This window comes from Protobothrops mucrosquamatus, unplaced genomic scaffold (genome assembly GCF_001527695.2).
Source record: "Protobothrops mucrosquamatus isolate PMUCROS unplaced genomic scaffold, P.Mucros_1.0 scaffold5651, whole genome shotgun sequence".
Taxonomy (NCBI): Eukaryota; Metazoa; Chordata; class Lepidosauria; order Squamata; family Viperidae; genus Protobothrops; species Protobothrops mucrosquamatus.
In genome coordinates this window covers 3,488-17,837 of record NW_015391503.1, presented here as the reverse complement: position 1 = coordinate 17,837, position 14,350 = coordinate 3,488, and the positions used below count along the sequence as shown (strand labels likewise).

Genomic DNA, 14,350 nt, shown 5'->3' with positions numbered 1-14,350 from the left:
CTCTCTCTCTCTCTCTCTCTCTCTCTCTCTCTCTCTCTCTCTCTCTCTCTCTCTCTCTCTCTCTCTCTCTCTCTCTCTCTCTCTCTCTCACACACACACACACACACACACACACACACACACACACGGTTGGCTTAGTCTCTGTTCCCGGAGTTGCTAAACAAGGACAGATTGTATTGTTTGCAATCAAATTCCAGCAGATATGGCAGCCAGTCTTATTGGTGGGGTTTCAGGTTTGCATATCTGATTATAGTTAATTAAAGAAATATACCATGTTTCATTGATATTTTTATCTCTCTAAGCACTGTGGCTATTTAATATTGTCTGTTTGGAAAAAAAACCCAGTCTAATATTTTTACATATACCAAAAGGAGACTATTGGATTTTGGTAGTATAATGGGCAGAAGGAATAACCTTGAGAGACTGGAGGAAGAGCTGCAACCTAGACAGTGGTCAGTTAAAAAACAAACAAAAATCTGAGTTCAAACCAGAAATGTGTTTTGAGGAATCACCTCAGAATTGATCCTTCCTAGTTCTCGGGAAGATAAAGTCGGGGGTGGGGGTGGCGCTTTCAGCCTTGCAAGATTCTGTTGCTATAACCTTAACAATAAAAGTAGTATTAGTATTCATGATTTTGGTTTCCTGATCTGGAGTGCCTTGAAGAACAGATAGTCTTTCAGTATAATATTAGTTAAATGCGATATTTAAGCCATTAACTCTGTAAATTTCTCTCATAAAGGATTCTCAAATAGTAATAGACTCCTTTAAGTCTGGCTTTGAACCTCCTGGAGATTTTCCATTTGAAGATTACAGTCAACACATTTATAGGACTGTTTCTGATGGAACAATTAGTACCCCGAAACAGGAAGGAATGAAAATCGATGCAAAAACTACTGTGGGCAAAGCTAAGGGCAAACTCTGGCTCTTTGGAAAAAAACCAAAGGTAAAGAAAATTGAAATGTATCCTATGATTGCACGCACATTCAAGGTTGTAATTCAGTGATTAAATGTTACCTTTTGCAACAGAATAATCAGATCGATTTTTGTGGGCAAAACTGTTCATTTTAGAAACTGGGTTCTAGTATGTTCCAGAGTATAACTGCTATTATGAACATTTTGGTCTCTCATCCCTACATAATTCAACTATGGCATTCCAGCAGCTGAGTCCCAGCAAGTCAAAAGCATATACTGTGACTGATTAGGACTATAAATACAGAAATTCTCCTGGAATTGTAAAAATATTGTAATCCATACCAGACAGTGACTTGGACAGAGACTCTTGTAGCTGATCTGAACAGTTGTAGCAGCCTCTGTTGTTGTTGCTGAACTGTTAACATCATGCAATATCTTGCTATCCATGTGGAATTATACTTGTTGAAATAGAAGTGTTCTGGTGGACTGGAGAGAAATTAATAAGCACAATCGGTTGAGGGTTTTAACTTACATGACAAATGTAGTACAGATAAGAGTATAGTTCGTTTAAGCTTTGTTTGTCCTGGTGAAGCTTTGTTGAGTATGGTTTCATATTTATAAGATAAAACTTGTGAAAAAGTGAATATTGTTGAGAAGAGGGTGACCTAAAGGTTCAAATGGAAGTTAGTGTTAATTCCTTTCGAAGTATGAAAAACTAATAATATCTAAGTCTAAGTTGACCTTATAACTGTAGATATTGTTGACATTGGGATGAGCAATTGAATTATGGTGGATTGTATGGGAAATTTGTGTAGAAAATGTTAATACTTCAGATCAGGCTTGTCCAACCTGTGAGCCACATTTGGCCCTGGGCAGCTAGTAATGCATCCCAAAATACTGTAAACTTTTAATATTATTATGTGAATTCATGTACATTAACTATATTATATATTTATATGCAGCCCAAGACACTTCCTCTTCACCCAGTGCAGTCCAGGCAAACTAAAAGGTTGGACATGCCTGCTTTAAATGAAAGAATGCCATTGTAAAATCTGACTGCATGGTGTATCTCTATTAATATTTGAAGCCACTGGTTTCATGTATTGTTAAAATGGACATCCAAATTTGGGATAAAATAAGGTTTTAATTTTCATTTTTTCATAGCAAGAAGCAAATGACACCACATGTACATATAAATAAAATATCAATGCCTATTGTATGTATTTCCTTTTATGACCGAAGTTTATTGGTGTGTTTTTGAGTTAGTCCCAAAGGATAGCTTTCATTGTGATTTTGAAATTCTTGTGAGCTCAGTGTGGTGTATTTATCATTTTGGTAGTTAAAAAAAAGAGCTTTGTGATGCCTTAAATAGTATAAATTATTTTTATTATGATATAGGTTTTATGATGATACATTCTGATGCTGATAATTGTAATGATGAAAATATAAAATGTTATGGGCTTGGATCCAGACTCTGTGTGCTGATATGGAAGATTTTTTTCCCCATTCTCTAAAGTGAATCGTGCAATGGAGGCTACGTAAAGAAGATTATTTTCACATTTTCCCTCTCTCCACCTCCGGTTCCACCTTTCATATTATTTTTAAAGTCCTCCAGTCTTCTGAAGCATATTTATGAGAGGATGGTTACTATGGGTTTCAGAAGTAGGGGTCATTTGGTTAAAATCTCCCCTTCCAGTTGTGGGAGCATTCGGTTTGCAGAAATTTGTTCCTTTGTTACTCTGGATCCAACCCATCATTTGTTTCTGTGTTGAAAGGAAAAGACAGAATTTTCATCACTTTGAATGCTTGCCTTATCTCTTCCTTTCTTTTCATATCAGCCACAGTCCCCACCCCTTACCCCTACTAGTTTATATACGTCCAGTACTTCTAATGGTTCCCAGTATCCCATATTCTCCATTGAACAAATGCATTATTGCATGAATGAAATAAAGACAGGGAAGCCCAGAATGCCTTCTTTCAAAAGCCTCAAAAGAGGGGTAAGTTTTATGAGTTGTATTAGGTGCATGATGGCGCTGTGGTGTGCTTCTGTGTGGCTTCCACCATCGTAGCTTTTCTACTGGCAGTGGTGCGGTCGACAGTCATGTTGCTTAATTCCATGTTGTGAAAAAGCTCTGCTTAGCACCACGATGAATGTTAACGTTAGAAACAGCTGACTCTGATGGTATTACAAAGAAGATGCTGAGTGCATGTTCTCATTGTTTCCTGAGTGTGTTTAATATTGGCATTAATATTAATATAGCATTGGGCACTAGAAATTGTTAAGGAAAGAGAAGTGAGATAATTGTTTTTAAAAAGGGTCGATTTCTATCTTGTTTTCTGACTTCTTTAACAAAAGAGGTTTAGATTTTCCGAGAGATTTTAAAAAAGTCATGCTGACAGCCACCCATACTTACTTCAGATGTTTATAATAAATAATTATGAGGAAAGGCAGGTACAATTATTTTAAAATTCTTTTGTTCCAACCTTCTTCCAAGAAGCTGTGCATGGCAAGTCTGATGATGCATTTCCCCTTGACCCATCCTCTAGGACAGGGGTAGGCAACCTTGGCTCTTTTATGACTCGTGGATTTCAACTCCCAGAATTCCTGAGCCAGCCATGCTTGCTCAGGAATTCTGGGAGTTGAAGTCCACGGGTCATAAAAGAGCCAAGGTTGCCTATCCCTGCTCTAGGAAGTCTAGGCAAGGATATTGTACCTGTTCCAAGATCTTTGTTTTTTTTTAATTGCTGCTAATAAAAATGTCATCCACATATATAGTTACTATTGGTTGATTATGAGTTTTAGTAGAGACCAGTTCTTTATGATTGAATTCCCAATATTTTTTGCTTTGTACCTCTGACTTCATACATGAACAGTGGATCCAAGATTTCACTATGAGCTTCCCAAGACATGTATGTGGTCTAGTCAGAAAGATGTGTTTCTATCACGTGCCTCTCCTCAGATATTTGTTATTGTAAAGTGATCAGGCACAAGTCCAATTACAGGTAGTCCTCGACTTAACCACAGTTCATTTAGTGGCCGTTCAAAGTTACAACATCACTGAAAAAAAGTTGACTTATGACTGTTTTTTCACACTTAACAACCGTTGAAGCATCCCCAATGGTTACATGATCACAATTGGGATGCTTGGTAACTGGTTCATATTTGTGACCGTCATAATGTTCTGGGGATTACGTGATCATCTTTTGTGACCCTCTGAAAAGTAAAATCAATTGGGAAGCCAGATTCACTTAATAACTGTGTTACTAACAGTTAACAACTTCAGTGATTCACTTAACTGTGGTAACAGAGGTTGAAAAATGAGCCAAAACTTGCTTAACAACTGTCTCATTTAGCAACAGAAATTTTGGGTTCATTTGTAGTCGTAAGTTGTGGGCCTACCTCCATGTTATTGCCCTCTAGTGTTAATTTGAGTTTAGCCTTGACAACCTGTGAACTGACTCTGATTCATGATCAGAGCATATATTTTTAAGTATGCTGTGAATTTTGTATAATGAATGTTAAAACCCATTATATGCCACCTTGAATATTAGCAGGCTTTTTAATTTTTCAGATTATTGATTGTAATGGGATATCTTAAAAGGCTAGCTTCTGGGAAACATATTTTCATTTTTTGAAATATCTGCCTGCACTTTAATAATTCACACACATGTCTGTCTCTTTTCATTTTAATATATAATGCTTATTTAAATAACATTTAAATGCAGTGTTCTTCACTCTAGTGGCTAATTTACTGTTATTTCTTGAAGGACATGTTTGTTCACTCATTTATGGATTACTATTACGAGTGCAGTTCAGGAAGTGTGCTTACTAATTTATACTGGCAGATTCTGCAAATGGAGTTTTTTTTTCTAAGGAAGAAGTAATCTCCAACCAATATTTATTATTCCACGACAAATGAACTAGCATAAGATTATTTGCTCTGAAATACATTCTTTCATATGTGGGAGTTTAATCCTGAGTCTTGATAACCAGAAATTTAATGAATTCCCCTTCTATACACACACACTTGCACAGTGGAATCAAAATTATAACACTATATACTTATTATAGTTGAGCACGTTGGTCTTGAGAGAAGCAGTTCAGAGTCCAAAGATATCATAAGCGGTTCTAGTTAATTATTAGATAGGTTCTCATTGTAGTGAGCTGCTTTGCTCCCTTTTTTCTCTTCTGACTATGGATTTCTTATAATTTCCTTGTCTTAGATTAGAACGCAGTCATTTTTCCATTCAGCATCTGGTTTTAATCTATAATTCTTGCTCTTTAGCCTAAAAAGTTGCAAATTTTGAACCAAAAAACCCCTTGCCCGTTCATTCAGAACAAATTAGATTATTAGACTTCATTAAAAACATACATTTGGATTATAATTTTGTTATTCTTCCACACTTAGGTTTTTCAGATAGATTTTATGAGGCGAGAAAAAGCTAATTTGGCAAGAGTTCTCGTCTCTGGTTGGAATTAAGGATGCTAGAGATGATAAAATATTTCTTAGGCTTCCTTTGTATCTCTGAAGCTTAGCTAGATTTTGCACTCACATTACATCTCATTCTTATATAGCAGTTTTGCATCCATTAATGCAGCAAGAGAAACTTATCTTTAATAAGTTTGTAAATCATTAAAAAAAACACAGTTTACATTATCTCCATTTTCTTAACTATTAATCATGATGGCTCTGTTGAGAAGATCTATTGAATAACTCCATATTTGAAAAAAATGATAGCTGCCCAAATTAATAAAATTTAATTTAAGAATACTGTGAGAGTTCTCCAGATGCAACTTTAAGTCTTGAGCATTTATATTTATTTATTAATTTTATATGCTGCCTGCCTCACCATAAAAAATGAAAGGGACAATCACTGTAAGGACATTGGCTTTCATTATGAGGGCTAGAATCTAGAATCTGATCTCCCGTACTGATTGGGAAATGTTAAATGATTTCGTGTTGTATAAAAAAGGAAATATATATAGTCCCATTTCATAGCTCAGGAGAGGTTTGTTTGTTCATGCCAAATTGGCACACTTCATTTTATTAGCAGTGTTCCAATATCTAAGGGGCTGCCACAAAGAAGAGAGGGTCAATCTATTCTCCAAAGCACCTGAAGGCAGGACAAGAAGCAACGGATGGAAACTAAGCAAGGAGAGGAGCAACCTAGAACTAAGGAGAAATTTCCTGACAGAACAATTAATCAGTGGAACAACTTGACTCCAGAAGCGGTGAATGCTCCAACACTGGAAGTTTTTAACAAGAGATTGGACAACCATTTGTCTGAAATGATATAGGGTTTCCTGCCTGAGCAGGGGGTTGGACTAGAAGACCTCCAAGGTCCTTTCCAACCCCATTATTCTGTATTCTATTTTTAATTTATAATCAACATTCTGACTTGAAATAGCATTTTCTATATTGGACAAAATGGCTAAACATTTAAAAACCCAACAATTTCTGTATCATATAGAATGGACTGGACTGGACTGGACCTTGAAGGTCTTCTAGTCCAGCCCTCTTTATCATCACCCTTTGGTTATCATTTTTAAAAATAGAAAATAATCAAGAAATAACTATTATGAGGAACAGGATAATTCAAATACACTTTTTCCCCCCAGAATAAAATGGCATGGACTTTAACTACTCATAGCTTTAGCCATCTGTTGATAGCTGAACATATCAAAAACAGAGGAAAACACGTGAATGACTTTGCTTTTACTGTTTTCCTATATAGATAAACCTAGCTAAAAAGGACTAAAGAACTACACGAGACACAGAATTTGGGAGCTTCGTTTAAATATTGGCATTTTTTTCAAAGTTAAATAAGCGTATACTGTAGATTTTGACTCTAAACCTAAGGTCATTGTCATTGTCAAATGCTTCTGCATTGTATAGCATTCCCATGTGCTTTTTTTTGGTAGAAATAGTAAAATATCAAAGGTATTGTGTACTTCTAAACTGTTAGACTATTGCTTCTGTTTTAAACCATGGCTGCCTGCGACCTCCATGTATACTATTGTGGTACTTTAGGTGATGTTTAAAATGAGCATAACAATAGAATATTTCATAATAAGGAATGTAGTACTATTTATGCTTGATAGCAAACCTTAGTGAATTCAGTGAGAGTTGCTTCTGAATAATATATGCCAGATTAGCTGGTATTGGGTGGATATTTTACATTCAAAAGTCTTCCTAAATACTGGTTGGAAGTATGCAAATAATTTCCTGTTTCTTTCTGTTTTCAACTAAACTTGGTCAGTGGTCGATGAAGACGGTAAGGCGTGTATACTGTCTACACCTGTCTGCTGTAATTCGTAAAAATAGCATGTAATAGCTTATCCATTTCGTAGTTGCTTTTGAGTCAGTCAGATGTGTGCATACTTTCGTTTGTCACTTTGTCTCATAGTTCGTTTGTGCTTGCTGTAAACAATTTCCTGCTATTTTATAGATTGTATTACTGGTCTGATAAAGATATAATTCATCTTACAAAGTAGGATGTGTTTACGCATTGTCTTTATGAAATGAAAATAATTTCACCTAGAGCTTACTTTTGAGCTCTGTTATACAAATTACACACATTTGAATTGGGTCTGTGGGGCAAAAAATCAGTGTGGCGTGATATAGAATTGTCCTGTTTGAATTACTGAATATTTACAATTATTTGGGGAGGGTGAAGTCCTATTTCTGCATCCAATTCCAGAATAAACAGGGTCTTTCTACATCTTCCCAAGATGCTCTGAAGTTTTTGAAGATAATAGATGAAGCATACAAGGAGCATTTAGGGAAGAAAAGAGGAAAATTAGCTTTGTATAAGAAGTCTTACATTATATAGGAGTTTATCCATTATTTAGAAGTCATGTAAAGCTGGTTCATTTTGATGAAATAATCCATCATCCTTTTCTTTAACATACATTTAGAAAATCTTTGCAAACGTGACTTAGAAAAAATATCCTTAACATATTTTCCAGTGCAGTTTTATATACTAGACCTGTTGTAAGCAGGTTTGGTTTAAAAAAAACAAACGTATCAACATCCATTTTTAGTTAAAGTTCTATTTACATCATTTGCATATTTTTAAAAAATGAATTTAAAATAACATTGAAATATATCAAGCTAATTCTACTATCGATGTAGAATGCTATTATGGAAGCAATGGAAAATGAAACTTGACGCTTGAGTATAATTTACTGTGATAAAAGAAATATTAAGAGGTTATTCTAATAATAAAACTGTTCAAACCTAATGTCTGCAGTCATAATACTGGAAAATGTTTTAGTTTATTTTGTGAATCAATAGGAAAATTTATATGTTTCTACTGTTTAATGTAATAAAAAGTTGCTGGAAAAATTAATAGACTTAGGAAAAAAAGAAAGGGAAGATGTAAATATAATTTCAGCTATCTTTGCAATTGATAAAGAAAGCATAAAACTTAATTTTCGTAAATAAGTAGAATCCATAGCCTCCTTCTGCTTTTGTCAAAATAAGGAGACCAATATTTTGCTGGAAGCTCTGCCCCTTTTGGATATGTGCATCACCACAATATGCACACAAAATAGACAGGGCACACATCCCTGCAGATACTCCTGACAGTTATATTAATTTTTTGACATAAAATTACACAGAATTCAATAGAAATTCAATAAATATGGTGGGGAAAACTAGAAACAAATGTTGCTTATTATACTGAAGGCAGTTATCTGAGATCAGTTTTGAAGGCAGCATTCTTGTAAGAATGCCTGGATTTTCAGTCCCCCATCCCATTCAATTTCTTTGGAACTTGGCTCTCTCTAGCCCTTATGGGATATTTTTTGTGCATGGTGGTGATTCCAGTGTTATATTTAAGAATAGAAAAAGTTCCCAAGAAAATCTTTTTCTTAAGTGGCATAAGAACACCACTAACATCAGTTGAATCGTAATGATGGAATGTAAGATGTTACAAAATCATTATGTTTTACCATATTGTATTTAGATGTTCACTAGACAGCCTCTCCTGAAAAAAACTACTGCAGTAAAACTACTGATCTAGAAAAATTAGTATGAAATTATGTAGAAAACTGGACTTAACAAGCCTGCCTTGTTTAGCTTCTCTAAACAGATGGTAAACCATTAAAATAAAGGCTTGTAAATTCCTCTTTGGCTTGTAATTAACCAGTTAATTTATTAAATTGTTAATTACATGTGTTCAAGTAGGTGGATTTGTGAATCTTTCTTTGTAACAGCTTGTTTATAGTTTGAGGTTTGCTAATTATGTTCCCAGCGTTGAATGTGATAGAAATTGCTTGTATTCTCTTCAATATATCAGGATTTGGAAATGAACTTTCTGTAGGTTATTAAAAAAAAGGTTTCTGTTTAAATTCAGTCTGCGCTCATGCCAAGTAATTTGATTTAGGGGTATGATGTAACTATTCCCAAATCAAGCTTTCCAGAAAATAGAGCGAATTATATCATGAAATTAATTTGCCATCATGTGCTACGGGAAACAAGAAATAAAGGCTAAAAAGAAGTGGCTGTTGGTTTTTAGATTTGGGGTGCTGCTGTTCTTGATTTTCTGTCAAAGAACCAATTTTGTTCTTTGGCATGTGATCTTCCCTGTTTGGAGAAAATTTCAACGTGTTTTCAGTGAAGTTTGAGACTGACTACTTCCAAGCTCTTTAATAGCTTTTCTTCATAAGAAATCTCTTTTGGGCTAAAGAATGACCTTTATTACAGGTAAATGGGTTTGTGAAGACCGATTTTTAACTAAGAGTTACACAATCAAACTAGATAGATCCTTACTGTGTACTCCTATTGCATTCACTCTTGTGCTGACAGAGCTTTACCAATATTAGTTTTATTTACAGTAAAATAATAAAGGGAAACCTTGTTGGCAAAATACTACACGATGTGTCCTGCACTATAATCACAGCTTTAAAAACTCCCAACATAATACAAGTATTCTTGTGTTAAATTAACATTTCAAATTTGAGTAAAACATCTAACTACTTACGTTGATATTGGTACAAATGTACTGCTTAACCACAGTTCAAACTGAAATGTATCTTCATTTTGGGAAAGGAGTTTGCATTCCTGAGATTGGCTTCCAGATTCTAGTTATCAGGGTTTATGTCTTTTTAGAGGAATCCTTTTAAAAAGTGGCAAAACATTTATATGATTTGAAGAAAAAACCCAAGTATGTATTCTATATTATAGCCTTTTTGGATGTTGCTACAGCAAATAGATTAATAAATCTATACTATTCCTGGAGATTGTTTTTCTCCTTCAAATAATTTCCAAAATTGCAAGAAAATGTATTACAATTCTCTTATTAACATATTAATCCAATTTCCTTTTCTAGAACTTAAGCTTATTATCTCTTGTTCTGTTGTTTGTAATAAGGAAGAATATTGTAATACTCTAAGCATATTGGGAAAGAATATAGTAACCCATCACATCCATTTGCAGATTGTTCAATTGTTGCTTTGGAGTAGCAAAGAACAGTAGATCATCAAGATACCAAATTCAGTATTAGATATACGTTTTTTTCTAGTTCTATAGTTTGCAGCATTATTGAAGTGAGTAAATTATTTCTTTCAACTGCATTATACAGCAAAGAAATATACTGTTAGGTTTACTGCCAACAGAAATATCAGTGGGAGAGCTACCATTTCTAAGTGTTGTATTTTCTTTGGTTTCAGGGTCCTTCCCAAGAAGATTTCAGTCACTTGCCACCAGAACAAAGGCGGAAAAAACTTCAGCAGCGGATTGATGAGCTTAACAGAGAACTACAGAAAGAGACAGATCAAAAGTATTTATGTTATTCTGACTCTTGATGCTGATTTTATTTCGCTCTACCTAGAATTTGAAACTCTTTCACTCCAAGCATCCATCTGGTTTGATTTATCATAAATCCTCCTAAGCATTTGGAATTTTGGTTCTTCAGTTGTGATCTGTGTGTGATTCACATTTATAGGCTTTGGATGATAACCAGTCCACCTTTATGGAGCACTAAAGCTCAGCTTTTATTCCCAGAAAGATGATGGAATGCTCTTCTTTCACTTTGTAAACAATTATCTTCCCCTGGCTGTGATAAAATGAGAATTTATTGTTTGAGTAGAATGCAAAGAAAGAATAAATTGATAACCAGCATCTAAATATGTAAGGGAACATGGCAAGAATGAAGATAAGAGTAGTGATAGGAATTATAAAGTGTATGAATAGGGACAATTATAACGTGTATAAATAGGGAAAGAAAAATGAGATAATAAGTATCTAGAAAGTAAAAACTATAGATAGTCCTCGATTTTCAACCACAATTGGGATCGGAAATCCAGTGTAAGCTGTTACAGTTGTAAATCGAGGCACCTATGTGACCAGACTTATTTTCATGATCTTTTTTTGCAGTGATTGTTAAGCGAATCACACAGTCATCAAGCAAATGGTGCAGTCATTAAGCAGACCCTTCTTCCTAATGGATTTGGGGGGGGGGGCTGGAAACAAAATGTGGTCATGTGACTCTGGGTTGCGGCAACCGGCTGTAAATGGTGGGGTGAGCGCAACATTTTACAATGGCCGGCAGTGATTTAGAGGCCGTAAAAAACACCCATTCTGAGGCCATTGTAATTCCCAATCCTCATAAATCAAGAACTGTAGGAATAATTCTTGTGAAAATAGTAATAAGTGTCCGTGAAAGAATAGTTCACAACCTGTACCTGACAAAATTTTAATTGTTCCAAATCCAACAGTAGTCAAAATATAATTTCATTCATGTGTAAAATACTGTAGTTCCAGGAAAGAACTGTTAAGAGAGGAGATATCCTTTATGTAAAATAAAATCTTATAGAAAAATTCTATGCTTATCATCTTGGGGTGATAACTTAGACATTTTAAAATATATTTATTTGATCCAAAGCAAACTCAGAAAAAAAAATCAATCTCACTGGTTCTACCACATAGGCACATCCATATATACAAATCACAAAAACTGAAGCCAGCTATGGGTTTTCAGTTGATCATGTATAAATTCAGATATTTTTGTGCTTTTTGTTAGGGTTTAATACAACTTTTGAATCTGAGTATTGAGGAGGTTAGAAGGTGCCGTATGCCACACAAAAGAGTAGTTGTGATACACAAAGGGGACAGGTTCCTGCCAAGATCTGTGAAGCATTGGAAGCCCCAACCTTTTTTGTGTGAATTCACAGATTAATGAAGTGAAGAATCACAATTACAGATAAGTAGCCCATTATAGTGCCTCTGGTTTTGGTATACAGTCAGTTCTCTTTCTCCCAAAAGGATGATGAACAGAGGCAGGCTGTTGAACATCATTTGATGAACTCCTGACAATTGCATTTTTCTGTAGAGATGCCCTCATCAAAATGAAAGATGTGTATGAGAAAAATCCACAAATGGGCGATCCAGGAAGTCTTCAGCCAAAATTAATGGAAACTATGAACAACATGGACCGTCTGCGAATGGAAATCCACAAGAATGAGGTTAAAATCTGTTCATTGGATAGCTTTTCAGACAAGGATTAGTATAACTTTTCAGTCTCTTAAGCAAGCTCCTGCCCTCTGGAATGACCTACCCCCCGACCTACGTACAGTTGCGGACCTGCGCCTTTTTCGCCGAGCCCTGAAGGCCCATCTACTCCGTGCGGCCGGCCTGGCGTAGTTTGGATTGTGTTTCAGTGGGGGGGGTTTGTATGGGTGTGTTTTTAGAACAGGCCTATTATTCAATTCGATTTTAAAACAGAAACTATTTATTTATTCGTGGTTTTTAGTATTGCCTGTTCACTGCCCTGAGTCCCGCAAGGGAGATAGGGCGGTATATAAATTTAATAAATAATATAAATTTAATAAATAATAATAAGGCATTCTCCAAGTTCCGAAGAGTCATTCAGATCAAAGTAGGCAAGTCCTCTTTGCTGCAGCATTTCAGCCCATTTGCAACAGCCTCAATGTCTTTGCCAACTCAGTTTAATATTCAGTTGAATGCAGCAATTGATTGTAATTATATGGATGGTTTTGCCTGCAAGATACCTAAAAATATTCAAAACTTATATTGAATTGAGCAGTGCAGTATCTCCACAATTAAGACACTGGGCTTGTCAACTGGAAGGCTGGCAGCCCAGGTTTGAGACTCGAGCTCCATGCGACAGGATGAGCTCTCTGTCCTTGTCCCAGCTCCTGCCATCCTAGCAGTTTGAAAGTGTACACTTCAGTGGGAAGGTAACAGCGCTCCATGATGTCATGCTGGCCACATGACTGCAGAAATTCTTCAGACAGCGCTGATTTAACGGCCTTGAAACAGAGATGAGCATTGCCCCCCTATAGTCAACAATGACTAGCAGAGTAAAATCCACAAGGACTCCTTTACCTTTATACCGAATCAAAAAGTTTGTAACTTTTCTGCACTTAATATAATATTTGGAAGTACTTTAGTTAGAAAAATACTTCGGTAGATACAGATTTATTATTTTATTTATTTAAATCTGTCCCATTTGAAAATAATACACTTCAGGGAATATATTTGGGTCATCTTAATTCTTAAATAAAATTGAAAGTTTGGTAAAGACAGTTTTACTAGCTCTGGCATTTCAAATGGGGATGAATTTAACTGTCTGGATATTTATAGAGTTTGTAAGTGATGGTTTCATGATAGCTGAACACAGAATTGATTCTGGGTTTAATTTTTATTTCCTTTGACCATACATGCATGTTTGTGTATCCACAACACAGGCTAAACGCTCTTCAATTCTCTAACTCCCTTTAGTGTTTTTTAACGTTCCTCGGCATTCTTTTCCCTATCACTCCCCAGTTACATTTGTCTGTTTTCTCCTGGAGAGGAAAAAATATTTCCAAATAGTTACTTGCCTATGAGTATTCCTTTAGACCAGTGGTTCTCAACCTTTTTAATGCCGCGACCCCAACCGGTCGTAAGTCAAGGACTAAATCGGTCGTAAGTCGAGGACTAAACCGGTCGTAAGTCGAGGACTACCCAACTGGTCGTAAGTCGAGGACTTTCCCTGCCCGGGAGCGCCGCACATGCGTGGTTCTGCCCCCTGCGCCGGCCGAGGCGTAGCTGGCAAGCGGCAGAGACGGAGCAGGCCGACCACCAACTGGCCCAGCCCAAGGGAAGTAAGGCACCCGCCAGAAAAGGGGGAAAATGGCGGACAAAAAAAAATGGCGGACAGCCTTGTTTGGTGACCCCCATGAAATGGTCGATCAACCCCAAATGGGGTCCCGACCCACAGGTTGAGAACCACTGCTTTAGACCCATATGAAACCAAATGGATAACTGGAACCATAAAGGTTATATTGGAAGCTGTCATTTTGTACTGCAGTATGCCAGTGCCTTTAAAAAAAACAACTTTAAAACAATCTAAAAGTACATACATATGTACAAGAAATATAGCATGCAGGGGTTATATAAACAGAATTTTTATATTTCATCCTGGCACA

General features: G+C 35.9%; 1 protein-coding gene across 1 annotated transcript in view; it reads left to right on the top strand.

Annotated features, from left to right (window-relative positions):
- The window catches only part of LOC107299878 (formin-binding protein 1-like), a gene marked incomplete at both ends in the record, with an annotated part of 23,028 nt that overhangs the window by 6,134 nt on the left and 2,544 nt on the right, over window positions 1-14,350 (top strand). The window contains 5 exons of the mRNA XM_015829219.1: window positions 740-943; window positions 2,751-2,909; window positions 7,174-7,188; window positions 10,589-10,698; window positions 12,250-12,423. Coding sequence (XP_015684705.1) covers window positions 740-943; window positions 2,751-2,909; window positions 7,174-7,188; window positions 10,589-10,698; window positions 12,250-12,423 — 662 coding nt within the window. The remainder of the gene's footprint in view (window positions 1-739; window positions 944-2,750; window positions 2,910-7,173; window positions 7,189-10,588; window positions 10,699-12,249; window positions 12,424-14,350) is intronic.